The 25,705-nt window shown below is 42.1% G+C and overlaps 3 protein-coding genes across 3 annotated transcripts; all 3 read left to right on the forward strand.

Moving 5' to 3' along the window:
• The first annotated feature begins 7,185 nt into the window (after positions 1-7,185).
• LOC135512032 (ADP-ribosylation factor 4-like) lies at positions 7,186-9,648 on the forward strand. The gene is made up of 6 exons (XM_064933628.1): positions 7,186-7,569; positions 7,765-7,845; positions 7,967-8,076; positions 8,298-8,369; positions 8,691-8,819; positions 9,259-9,648. Exons 1-6 carry the CDS (start codon positions 7,503-7,505, stop codon positions 9,343-9,345), a joined length of 546 nt encoding a protein of 181 aa, XP_064789700.1. The 5' UTR covers positions 7,186-7,502; the 3' UTR covers positions 9,346-9,648.
• Positions 9,649-14,657: 5,009 nt separating this feature from the next.
• LOC135512033 (ADP-ribosylation factor 4-like) lies at positions 14,658-17,119 on the forward strand. The gene is made up of 6 exons (XM_064933629.1): positions 14,658-15,040; positions 15,236-15,316; positions 15,438-15,547; positions 15,769-15,840; positions 16,162-16,290; positions 16,730-17,119. The coding sequence occupies exons 1-6, from the start codon at positions 14,974-14,976 to the stop codon at positions 16,814-16,816; spliced, it is 546 nt and encodes a 181-aa protein (XP_064789701.1). The 5' UTR covers positions 14,658-14,973; the 3' UTR covers positions 16,817-17,119.
• A 4,609-nt stretch (positions 17,120-21,728) lies between these two features.
• Positions 21,729-24,590, forward strand: LOC135512034 (ADP-ribosylation factor 4-like). Its single transcript, XM_064933630.1, has 6 exons — positions 21,729-22,512; positions 22,707-22,787; positions 22,909-23,018; positions 23,240-23,311; positions 23,633-23,761; positions 24,201-24,590. Exons 1-6 carry the CDS (start codon positions 22,446-22,448, stop codon positions 24,285-24,287), a joined length of 546 nt encoding a protein of 181 aa, XP_064789702.1. The 5' UTR covers positions 21,729-22,445; the 3' UTR covers positions 24,288-24,590.
• The last annotated feature ends 1,115 nt before the right edge of the window (positions 24,591-25,705 follow it).

Below are 25,705 nucleotides of genomic sequence, written 5' to 3' on the forward strand. Positions count from 1 at the left end.
TTATCATCATCACACCATTTCGGAAGTGAATGGTTTCACCCACTTTCTGCCAGAGAACAGCGGTTTTCTTCAATATTTACATTGCACGCAGTGAGAGAGGTTGATGTAAACTCTACAATTTCACTTTGTCACACAAACCAAATTACCCCAGCCATTAACACACTGGTTGCTGTAGTTTCATTCACCTCAGTCGATCTACAAACACATAGCCTATTAGCTTTAAAAAAAATGTTTGCAGATTTACAGATTATTTCCTGCAAGTCTATACATTTTGCCATGATTTATGCCATTTTGATGAGACATTGAGTGAGAGTGATCAACAAAATCAATGGGGGACGACTGGCTGATGACTTGATTCTGTTATTCCAAAAATTAAGTCCCAGACCTCAGTGTCCTCATTATACTGTATGTAGCTAAACCCTGTTGACAGACTACAATCAAAGACCGTACAATATGAAGATACGGGGGGTTTCCATTGGAGAACCAGTTTTAGCCTATCACGTGTAACAAATCGTACTCTCCTTGCGTTGTGTTTCCTCCAAATAAATCACATCAGCCAGTGGTGCCAGTTGAGCATCATTTATTTCTGTTGCTGTTGTTAAATGGGAAACAGCACGTTAGTTGTGCAGGGCTTAACGGTATTGATGGCTATCGATGGCAAAATCTGGAGCATGAAGACAACTGTGTTAGCAGTGGGCTTATGTGACCATTACATCGGTGTATGCTGCTAACACACTTATTTACAGCAATCATATGCCAAAGCACATCCCAGAAAGCCCCTCAATCACTAACAGGTACCATATACCCAAACATGTATAAATCAGTAGCGTACAGCAAACTTGTACACATTGTAAAATAGAAAACAGTATTCAGAACGTGACCTACCCCTTGCATCACATTTTCATCCTGGGAAGACCTGACGTTCGTGATCTCCCCCTATCTGCAAGCGGGGCCAATCACAACACACCTTATTGTCATCAGAGTTGAACCAACCAATAAAAATGCTTGAACATTAAATAGACATTTCTTTAGAGGCAAGTGGAAACATAACCAACCCTGTTACATTCTCCCCTGCTGAATTACACTTCCATACTACAAAGAATCAAAATGAGGTATGCAATAGCTTCAAATACATATGTTACCAAATATTCCAGTGCAAAGACCTTTCTCTAAAGAGAATTAGGGGAATTCAAAGACCCCGTAGGAAAACATGCCTGTCACATGTTCAGTACACTCAGTGACAATAAGAACCTCAGACAGAAAAACCTTGGTCTACATGATCTCTGACCCATTACCTCCATGGGGTCTCTTGAAAGTAAAACTTTTTTTTTAAATGGCCTGCAGACATGGATTCTAATCCTACACCCACACATGTATTCTAATGAATTCTGTATGAAAAACCCTGTGTCTGCATAGTCTCTATGAGTCTCACATGGTGTTTCCTAACCTGACCAGCCCCTGACCTGACAGTCCTAACAGAGTTATCATTACGTTTAACCTGTTTAACTACAACCACCATTGGTGGGTAGTCAAGGTCAAGGGTTCTGTGACTGTTGCTGGAACTTGTGCCACCAGCGGCATCTTCAGAATGCCCTTCTTCCTCAGAGGGTTCGGACATTTCTTCTCCAAAGGTTAGCTCTGACATGCTTGAGTTCTGAGGGTCCCTCGCCAGTGGCCCATCTTCCAGCACAACTGGGCTCTCTTTTTCAGGGGGCTCCGACTGTGTTTCCTCCAAGGTCTGTTCTGATACCCACACACTAGTCCTCTCACTGATGTCCATTTCTGGTATATCGTTCATGGATGAGTCCTCCATCTCCTCACGGTCTCCCGTATTAGGTGTCTCCAAGGCAGTGTCAGGGAGAGGCAAGAAGTTTACAGGCATTATCAGATTAAGGTGGACCGTTTTCTCCTGGCCAGTCGACATGTTCTGTATCTTGAAGATGTGGATGTCACTATTCTTCTCCGTAACAATATAGAGGTTGTTCTCCCAACGATCCCCCAGCTTCCTCTTTCCACGTTCACCCTTATTTGCCAGCAGCACCCAATCACCGACCTCCACTGGAGCTCCTCTGATCTTCCTGTTGTAGAGGCCTGCATGCCTCTTCAGCTGTTTGGTTGCCGACACCTGTACCGTCTCCATGGCCTCCCTCATGTCTCTCGTCAGGGACTTGATGTACTCGTCATAGTCTACAACCTCTGAGTCTTTCAGCACAGTACCAAACATCATGTCGACAGGCAGACATGGGGTTCTCCCAAACATCAACTGGAAAGGGGAGTGGCCCGTGGTTTCATGAACTGTACAGTTGTAGGCAAAGGTCAATGACTTCAGCTTCTGGGGCCACCTGTGCTTCGCTCTCGTAGGTAAAGCCCTGATCATGGTTCCCAGCGTTCTATTGAATCTTTCGACTCCCTCGTTCACCATCAGATGGTAGGGAGTTGTGTGCGACTTCTGGACTCCTGCAGCACTCAACAACTCAGCAATCAATGTACTTTCAAAGTTGGCCCCTTGGTCAGAGTAGATACGACGAGGAAAACCATACACACAGAAGATGTTGTTCCACAGCTGAAGGGCCACTGCTTTAGCTGATTGGTTCGGACACAAGAAGGCATGGGCCATCTTAGTAAAATGATCAGTGACGACCAGAACATCCAAGGACTTTGGATGTTCTGGTTGGAGTCTTCAGCAGACCAGAAGTCTACACACACCAACTCGAGGGGCTCAGTCGTGATGATGTTCTCCAGTGGAGCTCTGGCCTCTGGCTCAGGGGCCTTACTGAACACACACCTCTTGCAGGTCTTGACATACTCTCTCACAGCCGACTCCAGACCATGCCAGAAGAACCTGTCTCTTCAAGTACAATGTCCGCTGTTGCCCCTGATGACCGGCTTCATCGCGGACACCCTTCAAAACTTTCGCCCTCTTCAGAATCTGCAGAGCCTCGATTGGATCATGGCCACGTTCCCTACTAGAAGGTATACGGCCCCTGTCCACGTAGAAGTACGTTAATGGGTTGTTGTCTGTCCATACAGTGAAAAGGCTTGCCCCTTGGCCAATGACTAAACTTCTCACAGACGGCCCAGCGTAAAGCAAAATACTATAACCTATGGGCAGGATACTTTGACTGTGCATAAGTAAGTGATTTGCTAGCGAATGCTACGGGTCTGGCTGCAGACCCATCCTCTGGCAACTGGGAGAGGACAGCACCTAATCCATTACTAGATAAATCTATAGACAAGAAGGCTATAGGCAAGAAAGGTCTACTAAAATCAGGTTGAGCTAGCATGACCTGATCGAGGAGAGCTTGTTTCAACTGATAAAGGCCTGTTTGCACTCACCAGTCCAGTCTGCTGCTTTGAGTTTCCTATGTATTCCTCTTTTCCTCTTGCCTTTCCCATGTCGTGGTGCCTTTGTCCCAGTTGTCAGCCCATACAGCGGCTTAGCGATGGTGGAGCACCCCTCAATGAACTGCTGGTAATAGACTATCATTCTGAGAAAGGACCGTATCTTCCCCTGGGAGGGCACGTCCGTGTTATCCTCCATGAGATCCTTCTCTGTCATCCCTGCAATAGTCTTCACTTTTTCTGGGTCTGTGGCCACACCTCCTTCACTGATGACATGTCCCAAGAACTGCACTGACCTCTTCATGAAATGGCATTTCTTTGGAGACAATTTCAGATTATTGGCTTTGAGACTCTCAATAACTGACTCCAAGCGTTGCAATCCAAATTCTTCAGTCAGGGCAAAAACCAGCACATCGTCCAGGTAGCATAGAAGGCTAGAAAAATGTTGATCCTCAAAAATGCTCAAAATGCACCTCCACATTGTAGTAGCCTGAAGTCAAATCCATTGTAGAGAAGAAGGCATTGCCACCCAGGGCCGCCTAAGCATCAGCTTGGTGAGGTAGAGGGTGAGCATCCTTTACGGTGGGGGGATTGAGTCTGTACACAGTCTCAGATCGCCAGACTTCTTCAATTTTAACGCCCGCTTCAGCCTTACCGCTCCCACTCTTTCTGGCACTTTGGTTCCTTTCCATCTCACTACATTTGCCAGCAGAGGGAACAGTTTGTCATCTCCATTGTGTTCAGATGATGACATTTTCTCCCAGAAGTCACCGGTCGTCTTCAGCTCCCTGATGAGGTGTTTTACCACGTTGCTGCCTAGGATGAGCACATCACGTTGGCCATCCACTACTAGAACAGGGACAGAGGCACTGCTGCCATACACAGACAGATTCAATTCACACACACCTACAGGCTTGGTCTTCAACCCCCCGCAGCCAAACAACACCACTTCAGTCAGACTGAGGGAGCCACTCTTGAGCACCCCTGCTTTCTTAAGGCGTGGCACCACTGTTGAGCTCAATGTGCATGCCATAGAACCGCTGTCAATCATAGCGCTCACCTCTATAACATCCCCCAGTAACACACTAGTATAGAAGAGTTCATTGTTGTGGACCACTGTGTATTTTGCATAATGACTTTTTCGTTCAACTTGACTTCATCACAAACACTTGAATATTGACTCTAAATCTACACCCCTATCTGATTGGGGCACCTCACAAGGCTCAGCACTTCCCCCCACCCCGTGCGGGCCAGCTAGTTTTCCCTGCCGCTGTGTCTTGTTGCTGTTTGATGGAGCGACGGGAGTTACCGATGAAGTGCAAGGAAATTCTTGACGTGTGTGCCCAGCTGCATAACAGAGGAAGCAGAGGTGGTGTGAATAACAATGATCCATTGTGCTGTGATTCACATCCCCACACACTTTGCATTGCAAAGACGGGTTCTCCCTTCTCCTGGGCCTCCTCTGGAAACAGTTATCATAACTGCCTACAGGTTGCTGTGGCCTCTGCTCCAAGACCCGTTTAAGCATGGCAATCACACGATCCAATGCCTCGGATAAGCCATTTGCGGGCTGCTGCGAGGGATCCGGGCAGTTTGCAACACTGGCCTACGTGCTTCCTGCGTCAGTGACCAGTGGGGCCAGCAGGAAGGGATGTGGAGCCCTGCACTTCCTTTGGTACTCCTCCAGCCTGCCATGGAATCTCTGCAGCCGTCCACTCATGCAATGGTTTGCACATGAATATCAATGACAGCTCTGGGTTCGGACAGTGCTTGATGAACATGACAGTCAGAACACGTAATGGATTGTCTAGCTCCTTGTTCTGCCTCTTCAAACAGTCCTCTGCCACCTCTATGGCCCTGTTCAGTCTGATCCAGTAATCAAATGGAGTCTCCCCTTCCATTGGCAACGTAGAATAAACATCAGCTAGGGGCATGTCAGAGTTGATTGTGTCGCTAAAGTGATGCTTCAGAATGTCAAAAATCGGTCTAGGGCCCTGGCTTAATTCAACTGGGTTACTGCGTAGGCTTACTCTTACCACGCCACGTGCCCGCCCTGTCAGCTTACCCAAAACTTCATCTGACCTCTTCTGCCCACCATAGCCCTTCTTCTGCATGTACACTAACATGGTATCCTCCCACTCATGCACTGTGCATTCCTCTGAACCAACCCCCTGAAACACATGGGTTCCCTGACATCATCTTTCACCACTACATTTAGACTAGAGCTGGCCCCAACCTTGGTACCATCAACATAATCAATGTTCTGTCCCACACCATCTCCTATAGTCTTTGATTCTAAACAAGAGGCAATATTTTCACCTATGGAGTAACCTATCTGCTTAACAATGCCCGCCAGGAAATCCATAGACACATCCTCCTTCCTAGGACTAGGTGAAACTGGCTCGAATGCACTGAGTTGAGGTAGCTCTAAATCATGTGGAAAGCACACTTGCCTGTGTAGTTGACCTGGCCAGGGGTGTGGAAGTAAGTGGAAAAATAGCTGCCCCACTACCCACTGGCGGTGAAGGGTTAAACATGAAAACTCCCCGACCGCTCCCAAAACTTTCCATTAAAAAATAAATATATATTTTAGAATGTAAGTGCAGCAGGTTGCGTGCAGCAGGTTAGCATAGTGATTAGAGCATTGGACTAGTAACCAGAAGGTTGCAAGTTCAAGGTACAAAATTGTCGTTCTTCCCCTGAACAGGAAGTTAACCCACTATTCCTAGGTCTTCATTGAAAATAAGAATTTGTTCTAAACTGACTTGCCTTTTTTAAATAAAGCAAAAATAAATCAAATCAGCAACCACGGAACTTCTTGAAGCCAGGTCTCGGATCCCTCCACGTGACGTCAGGCGAAGACAAGAAGACGAGTCACTGCACCAGTGAAACACGTTGCATCACAATTTCATCCTGGGAAGACCTGACGTTCGGGATCTCCCCCTAACTGCAAACTGGGCCAATCACAACACACCTTATTGTCATCAGAGTTGAACCAACCAATAAAAATGCTTGAACATTAAATACACAATTCTTTAGAGGCAAGTGGAAACATAACCAACCCTTTTACACACGCTTTAAGGTGATGTCAGACCGACTTTAGCTAACGAAGCTCATGCACAGAAACACGTCATCGGGTTAAACAGTTGTTTCGCGCCGAACTGCGAATGTGGAGGCCGTCAAATCAAAGGCACTTGTTTGATATAAAATAGCTTAAGACGAAAATAAAACGTGTTAGCTTGTCACTTTCACCAATCATGGCTGTACCTTTAGATTCCAAGAAAATTTACAACTGAGGAAGAACCTTACAATTCTCACATTTACCTCTCAATCCCAAAACCTCGGCCGGATCTCTTTCGACGGTGTTCCCGGATATCTCGCGATGTTACGGCACTGGGTTTAGAAACTAAAATGAAATAAAGTATTTGTGAATAAACAGGACACTAGGATCTAGATGGTTTGTCTTTATTTCATCACAGTTTCTTTCTCTGTCGATTTGCTTGAATAGAGAGCATTGTGAAATTCACACACTAACACACACACACAGGAGTATACCTCTTTCTCTCTAGAGCCGATGTCACTCACATGAAGCAACCTGGAAGCAATTTCTGTTGCAGATGTAAGTAGCAAGTGCCATGATCTCAAGCAACTTTGCTGATACACGAAGCAATTCAAACGCGATTGAAATGGACTCACGAAGCAACCAAGATGCAACTCTGTTGCCAGCAACAACATTTGCTGTACAGGTTGCTTCGTGTGACATCGGCTTTATCTTCAGACAACATTTAGTTCACAGAGAATGAATAGCAGCATTGTAGACCAATCAGATTATATCTCTACAGATGAGAAACATTACCACATCCTGTATTCCGATGCCAACAAAGTGAAAGTGACGTGGATGAAACGTGTAGAGAGGAATCGTCGCAGTCAATTGACTGTTGTACCTGTGTGACCACGCTGAAATGACAGTGCTCTGTGTTGGTGTCCCTTTACACATGTGGCTGAGTAGACTATATAAGCAGCGCAATGCAAACCAGTCGTATAAATCAGTGTGTGTTGCTGTCTACCCCTGCAGAATTGTTTGAGGAGCGAGATAGGCTGCTGCAGATTTCATTCCTTTCGAATTATTTGAAAAAAGCAAAACATATTTTTTAGCAATAATGGGTGTTATGGTTTCGCAACTCTTCTCTCGTTTCTTCGAGAAAAAACAGATGAGAATTCTAATGGGTAAGACTTATTTCCAATATTGTTAATGTCATTGTGTTATTATTACAATGTTGCAATGTCTTTACAATGTTACAATGTATTTGTTACAATGTGTTATAACATTTACTTTTTTTGATTGATTTGACATAGGTTTATTATTATATGAATATTATTCATATTAGTTAGGTTTTAAAATGCTCCATATTGTTCCTACAGTTGGGTTAGATGCTGCAGGGAAGACCACAGTCCTGTACAAACTAAAACTTGGAGAAGTTGTCACCACTATCCCCACTATTGGTAAGCATTGATTGATATATAGGCTATATGCACTGATTGACAACTTTTGCTTCTTATATGTATTTGACCCAGCGCTGCTAGACAGAGCATAGCTGAATGTCCTTTGTGCTGATCACCATAGGGTTCAATGTGGAGACGGTTGAGTACAAGAACATCAGCTTCACGGTGTGGGATGTAGGTGGTCAGCACGTCATCAGACCTCTGTGGAAGCATTACTACCAGAACACGCAGGTAGTACTAACCCTAATACTCTCAACTAACCTGAACATCCCCAAATAACCCTAACAGCCTCAACTAACCCTAACAGCCTCACTTAAACACTCAGGTATCCTAACCCTAATAGCCTTAACTATGGGATCATTTCAAATCCCGTCAATTCAGAAAATTAATTCCAATTTCAATTTTCCTCATTCCTTAAACGCATGTGTATGTGTTCCAATATCTTCATCCAGGGTCTTATATTTGTGGTAGACAGCAACGATCCTGAGAGGATAAATGATGCTACAGAGGAACTACAGAACATGGTGAGTCATCTGTCCTTCCATTAATATTTCCACACTTTCCTATAGCAACTCTTAAGTTTGCTCTTGACCACCGCAGAGGAGCGTAGTAACAGTATAATGGGATCTTTCTGATTCCCTACGAGGAATGTAATAATACAGTAATATGACTGTTCTAATAGAGATAGGAGAGAGTGTTTACCTGTTTAATGTGACTGTTCTGATTCCCTGTGTTCTGTGTTATTGATCCTCCACACACAATGCAACATTACAGAGAAAAGTGTAATAACTCAGTCAGTGCTGTGGCTGTTCTGATTCCCTGTGTTCTTTGCTGTTGACCCACAGCTTGAAGAGGACCAGTTGAGAGATGTAGTTCTGCTGGTGTTCGCCAACAAACAGGACCTTCCCAACGCCATGTCTGTCAGTGACATCACAAATAAACTGGGACTGAGGAAACTTCAACTGCATACTCCTGTAAGTATGACCATCTAGAATCTCTAAGGTTTCGCGAGCCAATTCTAACTCGTGTTAGCGCAATGACTGGAAGTCTATGGTATACACTAGCATGCTAGCTGTTACCATGCTAGCAGTTACCATAGACTTTCAGTCATTGCGCTAAGACTAGTTAGCAATCACGCTGATGCTAATGAGCAACTTTCTTAAAACTGCATGCAGAGACGTAAAAATGGTGTCCATGAGTTCATCTGACTCTGGGGAAGTAGATAAAGGGCGTCATTCCCAAAATCCTGATGAATCCCTTTAAATGTCAAATGCTACAACGCGCCTCGGATTGAATCACTGCCAAGATTTGCTAAATAATGCACTCTGATTGTTTGTCATCTCAGTGGTTTGTCCAGGCTACCTGTTAATGACTGACTGTTTTAATGGCTGACTGTTTGTCCTCTCTCCTCAGTGGTTTGTCCAGGCTACCTGTGCAACCCAGGGTTCAGGTCTGTTGGAAGGACTGGACTGGTTGGCTGACCAGCTTTCCAAGCGCTAACATAGCTGAGTTGGCTCCGGAGTGAAGTTACCCCTAGGTACAGGTCTAGGATCAGCTTCCCCTCCCTGGACCTTAATCATTAGTGGGGGAAATGTAAAACTGACCCAAGATCAGTGTCTCGGTGCAAAGGTTCCCTGTAACAGCTGCGCTCAGCCCTTCTTAAGAACGACCAGGACACAACGTTTACTCAAGAACAACCATACAATCAGAACAAAACTTAGAAGTGCCCTTTTCTAATGTATTGTACATATTGTAACATGTAAAGTTATAAATGTTTTATATTAAAATAATTGTATCACTGAATGAATGTAAGCAGATTCTTTATCAAACCCCCTGAATTTATTTCCTGATTTCCAATTCCTCACTACCTCTAATAAAATAATGTGTTTAAATGTATCTGCAGTCCTTTTCTTTGTGGGTGTGGTCACTGTTCAGATGGAAGAGTAACAATTCAGAAACAACAAATACAAGACAATTGTTTCAGTAATTTCCCTCATCATCACTGCAGGGTCTGTGTAATGGAGACCAAGACGAAAACTCATCAGGGACATATTTGCGAACATTTTAACAATACAATATCGACATCTAAAGGTAGGACCTCACAATTGCATGGAGAATGTATGACAGCATCATCCCTTGATTAAATATACAGTATGTTATATAAAAACATTTAAACTGCAGTATATAGCCTTAACATGAAAGTATTCATTGTAGAGTATAAGGTTGTGAGCTCTTGGAAGTTCAGATACTTCAATTTCAACAGCACTACACAATCCCAGTGCTTGCTGGCTTATTTTCCAAGAAACAGCATTGTGTTGAGATATCTCCCACTGGGCACACACTGGTTGAATAAACATTGTTTCCACATCATTTCGATTAAATTACGGCGATCCAACATGGAAAAGAAGTTGAATTGACGTCTCTACACTGTGGGATTCAATTTCACTGAGGGAGATGTAAAATTATGACTATCCGAGGATGAACCTTTACAGTGTGGGAGAATCATCTCTCAGTCCCAATTGTCTTTTTTGGGGCCAATAAAAGGTATTTAGTACCGTTTTCCTGAACTGAAACCGACATGGCCTCACCACAGTGTTGTTTTGGTAATTATTAGAAGGCTTACGTACAGTGCATTCGGAAAGTATTCAGACCCCTTGACTTTGTCCACATTTTGTTATGTTAGAGCCTTATTCTTAAATGTGATTTTATCCTCATCAATCTACACCCAATACCTTATAATGACAAAGCAAAAATAGGTTTAACATTTTATACATTTGATAAAAAATACAAATTAATACCTTTTTGACATAAGCATTCAGACCCTTTGCTATGAGACTCAAATTTGAGTTCAGGTGCATCCTGTTTCCATTGATCATCCTTGAGATGTTTCTACAACTTGATTGGAGTCCACCTGTGGTGAATTCAATTGATTGGACATGATTTAGAAAGGCACACACCTGTCTATATAAGGTCTCACAGTTGACAGTGCATGTCAGAGCAAAAACCAAGCCATGAGGTTGAAGGAATTGTCCGCAAAGTTCCGAGACAGGATTGTGTGGAAGCATAGATCTGGGGAAGGGTATCAAAAAATGTCTGCAGCATTGAAGGTCCCCAAGAACACAGTGCCCTCCATCATTCTTAAATGGAAGAATTTTAGAACCACCAAAACTGTTCCTAGAGCTGGCCGTACGGCCAAACTGATCAATCAGGGGAGAATGGCCTTGGTCAAGGAGGTGACCAAAACCCTGATGGTCACTCTGACAGAGCTCCACAGATCCTCTGTGGAGATGGGAGAACCTTCCAGAAGTACAACCATTTCTGCAGCACTCCACCAACCAGAACTTTATGGTAGAACGGCCAGACAGAAGCCACCCCTCAGTAAAAGGCACATGACAACCTGCTTGGAGTTTGCCAAAAGGCACCTAAAGGACTCTCAGATCATGAAAAACAAGATTCTCTGGTCTGATGAAACCAAGCTTGAACTATTTTGTTGAATGCCAAGCATCAACTCTGGAGGAAACCTGGCACCATCTCTACTGTGAAGCATGGTGGTGGCAGCATCATGCTGTGGGGATGTTTTTCAGCTGCATGAACTGGAAGACATGTCAGGATTGAGGAAAAGATGAACAGAGCAAAGTAGAGAGATCCATAAGAAAACCTACTCCATAGCACTCAAGACCTCAGACTGGGTGAAGGTTCACCTTCCAAAGGACAACGACCCTAAGCACACAGCCAAGGCAATGCAGGAGTGGCTTCGGGACAAGTCTCTGAATGTCCTTGAGTGGCCCAGCCAGATTCCAGACTTGAACCCGATCGAACATCTCTGGAGAGACCTGAAAATAGCTGTGCAGCGACGCTCCCTATACAACCTGACAGAGCTTGAGAGGATCTGCAGAGAAGAATTGGAGACACTCTCCAAATACAGGTGTGCCAAGCTTGTAGCGTCATACTCAAGAAGACTCGATGCTGTAATCACTGCCAAAGGTGCTTCAACAAAGTACTGAGTAAAGGGTCTGAGTACCTTTTATAAAACATTTGCTAAATCTTTAAAAAAAAACTTTGTCATTGTATTATAAGGAATTACATTATATCATATTATCTCAACCTTCTAAGTGTTACAGATCGACTTTGATTATTTATTGGAAGTTTGTTTTATCTATGTTTTAAAATCTGTCAATTTTATAGACCTAGGCAAAGGTCAACTCCCTTATCTGCGCAGAGAATAGACTAGAAGTGACACAAATGTTTATAAACAGATGAGTTTGTGTATGTTTTGTTTTTCTGTATAAATTAGAAATGATTCATAAAACTACTTGAAACTTGAAAGATTACATGGTATTCTTGTCGCTTTTGACATTATTTTTCTTTTCGATTCCTCGGCAGAAACTAGTCTACATGTCCTACTGTGTGTGTTTCTACAATGTTTTATTTTCACATACAATTTGGAGAAGAGCAAAAACAAGTGTAACCAACTTCATATAGCCACCCAGAAGAAAGGTACATGGACACCCACACTTCAGGCCTGATGGTCACATCCACAAGTTCACTGGTTAGGTAGGACATATTTTAAATAGGAGCAACAGTAATGATACATGCCTTCAATGTGAAGTGACATCAATCCATAAATACATAGCACAAGTACAACCTGTTTTCTATAAACCTTTTAAGGTAGTAAGAAAATAACATTCACTTAATATTTAATTAAAGAAGTCCTGAATGGGCCTCCCGGGTGGCGCAGTACTAGCTGTGTCACTAGAGATCCAGGCTCTGTCGCAGCCGGACGCGACCGGGAGACCCATGGGGCAGCGCACAATTGGCCCAGCATCGTCTAGGTTAGGAAGGCAGGGATGTTCTTGTCCCATCGAGCTCAAGCGACTCCTGTGGCGGGCCGGGTGCAATGCACACTGACACTGTTGCACAATGTTTCCTCCAACACATTGGTGCAGCTGGCTTCCGGGTAAAGTGGGCATTGTGTCAAGAAGCAGTGCAGTGCGGATCGACTGGGTTGTGTTAAGGCGGTCGCACGGCTCTCTCCGTATGGGAGTTGTCGTGATGGGACACTGGTGTTCAAATTTGTGATGGGATCCAAATTTGGATAGCACGAATTTGGGGAGAAAATGGGGTAAAAAAATGTAATAGAAATAAAAAAGATGTCTTGAATTACCAATAAATCAAATGCCTGCAATAGCTAACGTGACATTACAATTCACTGACAGTGCAAGTTAGCACATCATTGTCACGGCTTTCGTTGTGGGAAGGAGGAGCGGACCAAAATGCAGCGTAGTTGTGATTCATTTGATTTAATAAGGAAACTATACACGATTAAACTAACAAATAACAACCGTACGAAAACCGAAACCAGCCCTATCTGGTGCAAAACACAGAGACAGGAACAATCACCCAGTGAAACCCAGGCTATCTAAATATGGTTCCCAATCAGAGACAATGACTAACACCTGCCTCTGATTGAGAACCATATCAGGCCAGACATAGAAATAGACAAACAAGACATCCAACATAGAATGCCCACTCAGAATGTGACAATCATTAACATGGCTAGCTAAGCCAGCAAACACTTGGTTAACTTGCCGAAATAGGCTTTAAATACATTAGCGACAACATAAATATATACATAGCCACATTGAATATTGACTTTGTGATATATTAAACGGTTTTCAAAAGACACTATTGTGTTACACTGTTTTAAACAGTTTATATGTACATAGGAATGAGACAATTTCACTTCAGTCATCTACAAACACATAGCTTATTAGCTTTTTTTTTTGCAGGTTTGCAGGTTTGCAAGTTTACAGCTTATTTCCTGCAATTCTATGCATTTTGCCATCGGGTGGGGAGAAATGACCGTTTTCAAGCTAATTTCCCGCGAATCTACACATTTGGCCATGATTTATGCCATTTTGATAAGCGATTGGGTGAGAGTGATCAACAAAATAAATGGGCGACTCTGGAGATCAGCGCCCCTGGGCAGCCCAACTGATGACTTGTTTTTGTTATTCCAAAAAATAAGATCCAGACCTGTGTCCTCATACTGTATGTAGCTAAACCGTGTTGACAGACAGTATGAAGCTAATGGGGATTTCTATTGGAGAAGCAGTTTTAGCCTATCACGCTTGAAGGCGATGTCAGACGGACTTTGGCTAACTAAACTCATGCGTAGATACACGACATCGGGTTTAACGGTTGTTTCACGCCGAACTGCGAATGTGGAGGCGGTCAAATCAAAGGCACTTGTTCGATATAAAATAGTTTAAGACGAAAATAAAAACGTGTTAGCTTGTCACTTTTACGAGTTTGAAGTAATAACATGTTCTACTACTTAAAGACATTGGCACCAATCTGGGCTTTGCCTTTAGATTTCGAGAAAGTATTTTTATGTGAATAAACAGGACACTAGGATCTAGATGGTTTGTCTTTATTTCATCACAGTTTCTTTCTCTGTCGATTTGCTTGAATAGAGAGCATTGTGAAATTCACACACTAACACACACACACAGGAGTATACCTCTTTCTCTCTAGAGCCGATGTCACTCACATGAAGCAACCTGGAAGCAATTTCTGTTGCAGATGTAAGTAGCAAGTGCCATGATCTCAAGCAACTTTGCTGATACACGAAGCAATTCAAACGCGATTGAAATGGACTCACGAAGCAACCAAGATGCAACTCTGTTGCCAGCAACAACATTTGCTGTACAGGTTGCTTCGTGTGACATCGGCTTTATCTTCAGACAACATTTAGTTCACAGAGAATGAATAGCAGCATTGTAGACCAATCAGATTATATCTCTACAGATGAGAAACATTACCACATCCTGTATTCCGATGCCAACAAAGTGAAAGTGACGTGGATGAAACGTGTAGAGAGGAATCGTCGCAGTCAATTGACTGTTGTACCTGTGTGACCACGCTGAAATGACAGTGCTCTGTGTTGGTGTCCCTTTACACATGTGGCTGAGTAGACTATATAAGCAGCGCAATGCAAACCAGTCGTATAAATCAGTGTGTGTTGCTGTCTACCCCTGCAGAATTGTTTGAGGAGCGAGATAGGCTGCTGCAGATTTCATTCCTTTCGAATTATTTGAAAAAAGCAAAACATATTTTTTAGCAATAATGGGTGTTATGGTTTCGCAACTCTTCTCTCGTTTCTTCGAGAAAAAACAGATGAGAATTCTAATGGGTAAGACTTATTTCCAATATTGTTAATGTCATTGTGTTATTATTACAATGTTGCAATGTCTTTACAATGTTACAATGTATTTGTTACAATGTGTTATAACATTTACTTTTTTTGATTGATTTGACATAGGTTTATTATTATATGAATATTATTCATATTAGTTAGGTTTTAAAATGCTCCATATTGTTCCTACAGTTGGGTTAGATGCTGCAGGGAAGACCACAGTCCTGTACAAACTAAAACTTGGAGAAGTTGTCACCACTATCCCCACTATTGGTAAGCATTGATTGATATATAGGCTATATGCACTGATTGACAACTTTTGCTTCTTATATGTATTTGACCCAGCGCTGCTAGACAGAGCATAGCTGAATGTCCTTTGTGCTGATCACCATAGGGTTCAATGTGGAGACGGTTGAGTACAAGAACATCAGCTTCACGGTGTGGGATGTAGGTGGTCAGCACGTCATCAGACCTCTGTGGAAGCATTACTACCAGAACACGCAGGTAGTACTAACCCTAATACTCTCAACTAACCTGAACATCCCCAAATAACCCTAACAGCCTCAACTAACCCTAACAGCCTCACTTAAACACTCAGGTATCCTAACCCTAATAGCCTTAACTATGGGATCATTTCAAATCCCGTCAATTCAGAAAATTAATTCCAATTTCAATTTTCCTCATTCCTTAAACGCATGTGTATGTGTTCCAATATCTTCATCCAGGGTCTTATATTTGTGGTAGACAGCAACGATCCTGAGAGGATAAATGATGCTACAGAGGAACTACAGAACATGGTGAGTCATCTGTCCTTCCATTAATATTTCCACACTTTCCTATAGCAACTCTTAAGTTTGCTCTTGACCACCGCAGAGGAGCGTAGTAACAGTATAATGGGATCTTTCTGATTCCCTACGAGGAATGTAATAATACAGTAATATGACTGTTCTAATAGAGATAGGAGAGAGTGTTTACCTGTTTAATGTGACTGTTCTGATTCCCTGTGTTCTGTGTTATTGATCCTCCACACACAATGCAACATTACAGAGAAAAGTGTAATAACTCAGTCAGTGCTGTGGCTGTTCTGATTCCCTGTGTTCTTTGCTGTTGACCCACAGCTTGAAGAGGACCAGTTGAGAGATGTAGTTCTGCTGGTGTTCGCCAACAAACAGGACCTTCCCAACGCCATGTCTGTCAGTGACATCACAAATAAACTGGGACTGAGGAAACTTCAACTGCATACTCCTGTAAGTATGACCATCTAGAATCTCTAAGGTTTCATGAGCCAATTCTAACTCGTGTTAGCGCAATGACTGGAAGTCTATGGTATACACTAGCATGCTAGCTGTTACCATGCTAGCAGTTACCATAGACTTTCAGTCATTGCGCTAAGACTAGTTAGCAATCACGCTGATGCTAATGAGCAACTTTCTTAAAACTGCATGCAGAGACGTAAAAATGGTGTCCATGAGTTCATCTGACTCTGGGGAAGTAGATAAAGGGCGTCATTCCCAAAATCCTGATGAATCCCTTTAAATGTCAAATGCTACAACGCGCCTCGGATTGAATCACTGCCAAGATTTGCTAAATAATGCACTCTGATTGTTTGTCATCTCAGTGGTTTGTCCAGGCTACCTGTTAATGACTGACTGTTTTAATGGCTGACTGTTTGTCCTCTCTCCTCAGTGGTTTGTCCAGGCTACCTGTGCAACCCAGGGTTCAGGTCTGTTGGAAGGACTGGACTGGTTGGCTGACCAGCTTTCCAAGCGCTAACATAGCTGAGTTGGCTCCGGAGTGAAGTTACCCCTAGGTACAGGTCTAGGATCAGCTTCCCCTCCCTGGACCTTAATCATTAGTGGGGGAAATGTAAAACTGACCCAAGATCAGTGTCTCGGTGCAAAGGTTCCCTGTAACAGCTGCGCTCAGCCCTTCTTAAGAACGACCAGGACACAACGTTTACTCAAGAACAACCATACAATCAGAACAAAACTTAGAAGTGCCCTTTTCTAATGTATTGTACATATTGTAACATGTAAAGTTATAAATGTTTTATATTAAAATAATTGTATCACTGAATGAATGTAAGCAGATTCTTTATCAAACCCCCTGAATTTATTTCCTGATTTCCAATTCCTCACTACCTCTAATAAAATAATGTGTTTAAATGTATCTGCAGTCCTTTTCTTTGTGGGTGTGGTCACTGTTCAGATGGAAGAGTAACAATTCAGAAACAACAAATACAAGACAATTGTTTCAGTAATTTCCCTCATCATCACTGCAGGGTCTGTGTAATGGAGACCAAGACGAAAACTCATCAGGGACATATTTGCGAACATTTTAACAATACAATATCGACATCTAAAGGTAGGACCTCACAATTGCATGGAGAATGTATGACAGCATCATCCCTTGATTAAATATACAGTATGTTATATAAAAACATTTAAACTGCAGTATATAGCCTTAACATGAAAGTATTCATTGTAGAGTATAAGGTTGTGAGCTCTTGGAAGTTCAGATACTTCAATTTCAACAGCACTACACAATCCCAGTGCTTGCTGGCTTATTTTCCAAGAAACAGCATTGTGTTGAGATATCTCCCACTGGGCACACACTGGTTGAATAAACATTGTTTCCACATCATTTCGATTAAATTACGGCGATCCAACATGGAAAAGAAGTTGAATTGACGTCTCTACACTGTGGGATTCAATTTCACTGAGGGAGATGTAAAATTATGACTATCCGAGGATGAACCTTTACAGTGTGGGAGAATCATCTCTCAGTCCCAATTGTCTTTTTTGGGGCCAATAAAAGGTATTTAGTACCGTTTTCCTGAACTGAAACCGACATGGCCTCACCACAGTGTTGTTTTGGTAATTATTAGAAGGCTTACGTACAGTGCATTCGGAAAGTATTCAGACCCCTTGACTTTGTCCACATTTTGTTATGTTAGAGCCTTATTCTTAAATGTGATTTTATCCTCATCAATCTACACCCAATACCTTATAATGACAAAGCAAAAATAGGTTTAACATTTTATACATTTGATAAAAAATACAAATTAATACCTTTTTGACATAAGCATTCAGACCCTTTGCTATGAGACTCAAATTTGAGTTCAGGTGCATCCTGTTTCCATTGATCATCCTTGAGATGTTTCTACAACTTGATTGGAGTCCACCTGTGGTGAATTCAATTGATTGGACATGATTTAGAAAGGCACACACCTGTCTATATAAGGTCTCACAGTTGACAGTGCATGTCAGAGCAAAAACCAAGCCATGAGGTTGAAGGAATTGTCCGCAAAGTTCCGAGACAGGATTGTGTGGAAGCATAGATCTGGGGAAGGGTATCAAAAAATGTCTGCAGCATTGAAGGTCCCCAAGAACACAGTGCCCTCCATCATTCTTAAATGGAAGAATTTTAGAACCACCAAAACTGTTCCTAGAGCTGGCCGTACGGCCAAACTGATCAATCAGGGGAGAATGGCCTTGGTCAAGGAGGTGACCAAAACCCTGATGGTCACTCTGACAGAGCTCCACAGATCCTCTGTGGAGATGGGAGAACCTTCCAGAAGTACAACCATTTCTGCAGCACTCCACCAACCAGAACTTTATGGTAGAACGGCCAGACAGAAGCCACCCCTCAGTAAAAGGCACATGACAACCTGCTTGGAGTTTGCCAAAAGGCACCTAAAGGACTCTCAGATCATGAAAAACAAGATTCTCTGGTCTGATGAAACCAAGCTTGAACTATTTTGTTGAATGCCAAGCATCAACTCTGGAGGAAACCTGGCACCATCTCTACTGTGAAGCATGGTGGTGGCAGCATCATGCTGTGGGGATGTTTTTCAGCTGCATGAACTGGAAGACATGTCAGGATTGAGGAAAAGATGAACAGAGCAAAGTAGAGAGATCCATAAGAAAACCTACTCCATAGCACTCAAGACCTCAGACTGGGTGAAGGTTCACCTTCCAAAGGACAACGACCCTAAGCACACAGCCAAGGCAATGCAGGAGTGGCTTCGGGACAAGTCTCTGAATGTCCTTGAGTGGCCCAGCCAGATTCCAGACTTGAACCCGATCGAACATCTCTGGAGAGACCTGAAAATAGCTGTGCAGCGACGCTCCCTATACAACCTGACAGAGCTTGAGAGGATCTGCAGAGAAGAATTGGAGACACTCTCCAAATACAGGTGTGCCAAGCTTGTAGCGTCATACTCAAGAAGACTCGATGCTGTAATCACTGCCAAAGGTGCTTCAACAAAGTACTGAGTAAAGGGTCTGAGTACCTTTTATAAAACATTTGCTAAATCTTTTAAAAAAAACTTTGTCATTGTATTATAAGGAATTACATTATATCATATTATCTCAACCTTCTAAGTGTTACAGATCGACTTTGATTATTTATTGGAAGTTTGTTTTATCTATGTTTTAAAATCTGTCAATTTTATAGACCTAGGCAAAGGTCAACTCCCTTATCTGCGCAGAGAATAGACTAGAAGTGACACAAATGTTTATAAACAGATGAGTTTGTGTATGTTTTGTTTTTCTGTATAAATTAGAAATGATTCATAAAACTACTTCGAAACTTGAAAGATTACATGGTATTCTTGTCGCTTTTGACATTATTTTTCTTTTTCGATTCCTCGGCAGAAACTAGTCTACATGTCCTACTGTGTGTGTTTCTACAATGTTTTATTTTCACATACAATTTGGAGAAGAGCAAAAACAAGTGTAACCAACTTCATATAGCCACCCAGAAGAAAGGTACATGGACACCCACACTTCAGGCCTGATGGTCACATCCACAAGTTCACTGGTTAGGTAGGACATATTTTAAATAGGAGCAACAGTAATGATACATGCCTTCAATGTGAAGTGACATCAATCCATAAATACATAGCACAAGTACAACCTGTTTTCTATAAACCTTTTAAGGTAGTAAGAAAATAACATTCACTTAATATTTAATTAAAGAAGTCCTGAATGGGCCTCCCGGGTGGCGCAGTACTAGCTGTGTCACTAGAGATCCAGGCTCTGTCGCAGCCGGACGCGACCGGGAGACCCATGGGGCAGCGCACAATTGGCCCAGCATCGTCTAGGTTAGGAAGGCAGGGATGTTCTTGTCCCATCGAGCTCAAGCGACTCCTGTGGCGGGCCGGGTGCAATGCACACTGACACTGTTGCACAATGTTTCCTCCAACACATTGGTGCAGCTGGCTTCCGGGTAAAGTGGGCATTGTGTCAAGAAGCAGTGCAGTGCGGATCGACTGGGTTGTGTTAAGGCGGTCGCACGGCTCTCTCCGTATGGGAGTTGTCGTGATGGGACACTGGTGTTCAAATTTGTGATGGGATCCAAATTTGGATAGCACGAATTTGGGGAGAAAATGGGGTAAAAAAATGTAATAGAAATAAAAAAGATGTCTTGAATTACCAATAAATCAAATGCCTGCAATAGCTAACGTGACATTACAATTCACTGACAGTGCAAGTTAGCACATCATTGTCACGGCTTTCGTTGTGGGAAGGAGGAGCGGACCAAAATGCAGCGTAGTTGTGATTCATTTGATTTAATAAGGAAACTATACACGATTAAACTAACAAATAACAACCGTACGAAAACCGAAACCAGCCCTATCTGGTGCAAAACACAGAGACAGGAACAATCACCCAGTGAAACCCAGGCTATCTAAATATGGTTCCCAATCAGAGACAATGACTAACACCTGCCTCTGATTGAGAACCATATCAGGCCAGACATAGAAATAGACAAACAAGACATCCAACATAGAATGCCCACTCAGAATGTGACAATCATTAACATGGCTAGCTAAGCCAGCAAACACTTGGTTAACTTGCCGAAATAGGCTTTAAATACATTAGCGACAACATAAATATATACATAGCCACATTGAATATTGACTTTGTGATATATTAAACGGTTTTCAAAAGACACTATTGTGTTACACTGTTTTAAACAGTTTATATGTACATAGGAATGAGACAATTTCACTTCAGTCATCTACAAACACATAGCTTATTAGCTTTTTTTTTGCAGGTTTGCAGGTTTGCAAGTTTACAGCTTATTTCCTGCAATTCTATGCATTTTGCCATCGGGTGGGGAGAAATGACCGTTTTCAAGCTAATTTCCCGCGAATCTACACATTTGGCCATGATTTATGCCATTTTGATAAGCGATTGGGTGAGAGTGATCAACAAAATAAATGGGCGACTCTGGAGATCAGCGCCCCTGGGCAGCCCAACTGATGACTTGTTTTTGTTATTCCAAAAAATAAGATCCAGACCTGTGTCCTCATACTGTATGTAGCTAAACCGTGTTGACAGACAGTATGAAGCTAATGGGGATTTCTATTGGAGAAGCAGTTTTAGCCTATCACGCTTGAAGGCGATGTCAGACGGACTTTGGCTAACTAAACTCATGCGTAGATACACGACATCGGGTTTAACGGTTGTTTCACGCCGAACTGCGAATGTGGAGGCGGTCAAATCAAAGGCACTTGTTCGATATAAAATAGTTTAAGACGAAAATAAAAACGTGTTAGCTTGTCACTTTTACGAGTTTGAAGTAATAACATGTTCTACTACTTAAAGACATTGGCACCAATCTGGGCTTTGCCTTTAGATTTCGAGAAAGTATTTTTATGTGAATAAACAGGACACTAGGATCTAGATGGTTTGTCTTTATTTCATCACAGTTTCTTTCTCTGTCGATTTGCTTGAATAGAGAGCATTGTGAAATTCACACACTAACACACACACACAGGAGTATACCTCTTTCTCTCTAGAGCCGATGTCACTCACATGAAGCAACCTGGAAGCAATTTCTGTTGCAGATGTAAGTAGCAAGTGCCATGATCTCAAGCAACTTTGCTGATACACGAAGCAATTCAAACGCGATTGAAATGGACTCACGAAGCAACCAAGATGCAACTCTGTTGCCAGCAACAACATTTGCTGTACAGGTTGCTTCGTGTGACATCGGCTTTATCTTCAGACAACATTTAGTTCACAGAGAATGAATAGCAGCATTGTAGACCAATCAGATTATATCTCTACAGATGAGAAACATTACCACATCCTGTATTCCGATGCCAACAAAGTGAAAGTGACGTGGATGAAACGTGTAGAGAGGAATCGTCGCAGTCAATTGACTGTTGTACCTGTGTGACCACGCTGAAATGACAGTGCTCTGTGTTGGTGTCCCTTTACACATGTGGCTGAGTAGACTATATAAGCAGCGCAATGCAAACCAGTCGTATAAATCAGTGTGTGTTGCTGTCTACCCCTGCAGAATTGTTTGAGGAGCGAGATAGGCTGCTGCAGATTTCATTCCTTTCGAATTATTTGAAAAAAGCAAAACATATTTTTTAGCAATAATGGGTGTTATGGTTTCGCAACTCTTCTCTCGTTTCTTCGAGAAAAAACAGATGAGAATTCTAATGGGTAAGACTTATTTCCAATATTGTTAATGTCATTGTGTTATTATTACAATGTTGCAATGTCTTTACAATGTTACAATGTATTTGTTACAATGTGTTATAACGTTTACTTTTTTGATTGATTTGACATAGGTTTATTATTATATGAATATTATTCATATTAGTTAGGTTTTAAAATGCTCCATATTGTTCCTACAGTTGGGTTAGATGCTGCAGGGAAGACCACAGTCCTGTACAAACTAAAACTTGGAGAAGTTGTCACCACTATCCCCACTATTGGTAAGCATTGATTGATATATAGGCTATATGCACTGATTGACAACTTTTGCTTCTTATATGTATTTGACCCAGCGCTGCTAGACAGAGCATAGCTGAATGTCCTTTGTGCTGATCACCATAGGGTTTAATGTGGAGACGGTTGAGTACAAGAACATCAGCTTCACGGTGTGGGATGTAGGTGGTCAGCACGTCATCAGACCTCTGTGGAAGCATTACTACCAGAACACGCAGGTAGTACTAACCCTAATACTCTCAACTAACCTGAACATCCCCAAATAACCCTAACAGCCTCAACTAACCCTAACAGCCTCACTTAAACACTCAGGTATCCTAACCCTAATAGCCTTAACTATGGGATCATTTCAAATCCCGTCAATTCAGAAAATTAATTCCAATTTCAATTTTCCTCATTCCTTAAACGCATGTGTATGTGTTCCAATATCTTCATCCAGGGTCTTATATTTGTGGTAGACAGCAACGATCCTGAGAGGATAAATGATGCTACAGAGGAACTACAGAACATGGTGAGTCATCTGTCCTTCCATTAATATTTCCACACTTTCCTATAGCAACTCTTAAGTTTGCTCTTGACCACCGCAGAGGAGCGTAGTAACAGTATAATGGGATCTTTCTGATTCCCTACGAGGAATGTAATAATACAGTAATATGACTGTTCTAATAGAGATAGGAGAGAGTGTTTACCTGTTTAATGTGACTGTTCTGATTCCCTGTGTTCTGTGTTATTGATCCTCCACACACAATGCAACATTACAGAGAAAAGTGTAATAACTCAGTCAGTACTGTGGCTGTTCTGATTCCCTGTGTTCTTTGCTGTTGACCCACAGCTTGAAGAGGACCAGTTGAGAGATGTAGTTCTGCTGGTGTTCGCCAACAAACAGGACCTTCCCAACGCCATGTCTGTCAGTGACATCACAAATAAACTGGGACTGAGGAAACTTCAACTGAATAGTCCTGTAAGTATGACCATCTAGAATCTCTAAGGTTTCGCGAGCCAATTCTAACTCGTGTTAGCGCAATGACTGGAAGTCTATGGTATACACTAGCATGCTAGCTGTTACCATGCTAGCAGTTACCATAGACTTTCAGTCATTGCGCTAAGACTAGTTAGCAATCACGCTGATGCTAATGAGCAACTTTCTTAAAACTGCATGCAGAGACGTAAAAATGGTGTCCATGAGTTCATCTGACTCTGGGGAAGTAGATAAAGGGCGTCATTCCCAAAATCCTGATGAATCCCTTTAAATGTCAAATGCTACAACGCGCCTCGGATTGAATCACTGCCAAGATTTGCTAAATAATGCACTCTGATTGTTTGTCATCTCAGTGGTTTGTCCAGGCTACCTGTTAATGACTGACTGTTTTAATGGCTGACTGTTTGTCCTCTCTCCTCAGTGGTTTGTCCAGGCTACCTGTGCAACCCAGGGTTCAGGTCTGTTGGAAGGACTGGACTGGTTGGCTGACCAGCTTTCCAAGCGCTAACATAGCTGAGTTGGCTCCGGAGTGAAGTTACCCCTAGGTACAGGTCTAGGATCAGCTTCCCCTCCCTGGACCTTAATCATTAGTGGGGGAAATGTAAAACTGACCCAAGATCAGTGTCTCGGTGCAAAGGTTCCCTGTAACAGCTGCGCTCAGCCCTTCTTAAGAACGACCAGGACACAACGTTTACTCAAGAACAACCATACAATCAGAACAAAACTTAGAAGTGCCCTTTTCTAATGTATTGTACATATTGTAACATGTAAAGTTATAAATGTTTTATATTAAAATAATTGTATCACTGAATGAATGTAAGCAGATTCTTTATCAAACCCCCTGAATTTATTTCCTGATTTCCAATTCCTCACTACCTCTAATAAAATAATGTGTTTAAATGTATCTGCAGTCCTTTTCTTTGTGGGTGTGGTCACTGTTCAGATGGAAGAGTAACAATTCAGAAACAACAAATACAAGACAATTGTTTCAGTAATTTCCCTCATCATCACTGCAGGGTCTGTGTAATGGAGACCAAGACGAAAACTCATCAGGGACATATTTGCGAACATTTTAACAATACAATATCGACATCTAAAGGTAGGACCTCACAATTGCATGGAGAATGTATGACAGCATCATCCCTTGATTAAATATACAGTATGTTATATAAAAACATTTAAACTGCAGTATATAGCCTTAACATGAAAGTATTCATTGTAGAGTATAAGGTTGTGAGCTCTTGGAAGTTCAGATACTTCAATTTCAACAGCACTACACAATCCCAGTGCTTGCTGGCTTATTTTCCAAGAAACAGCATTGTGTTGAGATATCTCCCACTGGGCACACACTGGTTGAATAAACATTGTTTCCACATCATTTCGATTAAATTACGGCGATCCAACATGGAAAAGAAGTTGAATTGACGTCTCTACACTGTGGGATTCAATTTCACTGAGGGAGATGTAAAATTATGACTATCCGAGGATGAACCTTTACAGTGTGGGAGAATCATCTCTCAGTCCCAATTGTCTTTTTTGGGGCCAATAAAAGGTATTTAGTACCGTTTTCCTGAACTGAAACCGACATGGCCTCACCACAGTGTTGTTTTGGTAATTATTAGAAGGCTTACGTACAGTGCATTCGGAAAGTATTCAGACCCCTTGACTTTGTCCACATTTTGTTATGTTAGAGCCTTATTCTTAAATGTGATTTTATCCTCATCAATCTACACCCAATACCTTATAATGACAAAGCAAAAATAGGTTTAACATTTTATACATTTGATAAAAAATACAAATTAATACCTTTTTGACATAAGCATTCAGACCCTTTGCTATGAGACTCAAATTTGAGTTCAGGTGCATCCTGTTTCCATTGATCATCCTTGAGATGTTTCTACAACTTGATTGGAGTCCACCTGTGGT

This window comes from Oncorhynchus masou, chromosome 24 (assembly GCF_036934945.1).
Source record: "Oncorhynchus masou masou isolate Uvic2021 chromosome 24, UVic_Omas_1.1, whole genome shotgun sequence".
Taxonomy (NCBI): Eukaryota; Metazoa; Chordata; class Actinopteri; order Salmoniformes; family Salmonidae; genus Oncorhynchus; species Oncorhynchus masou.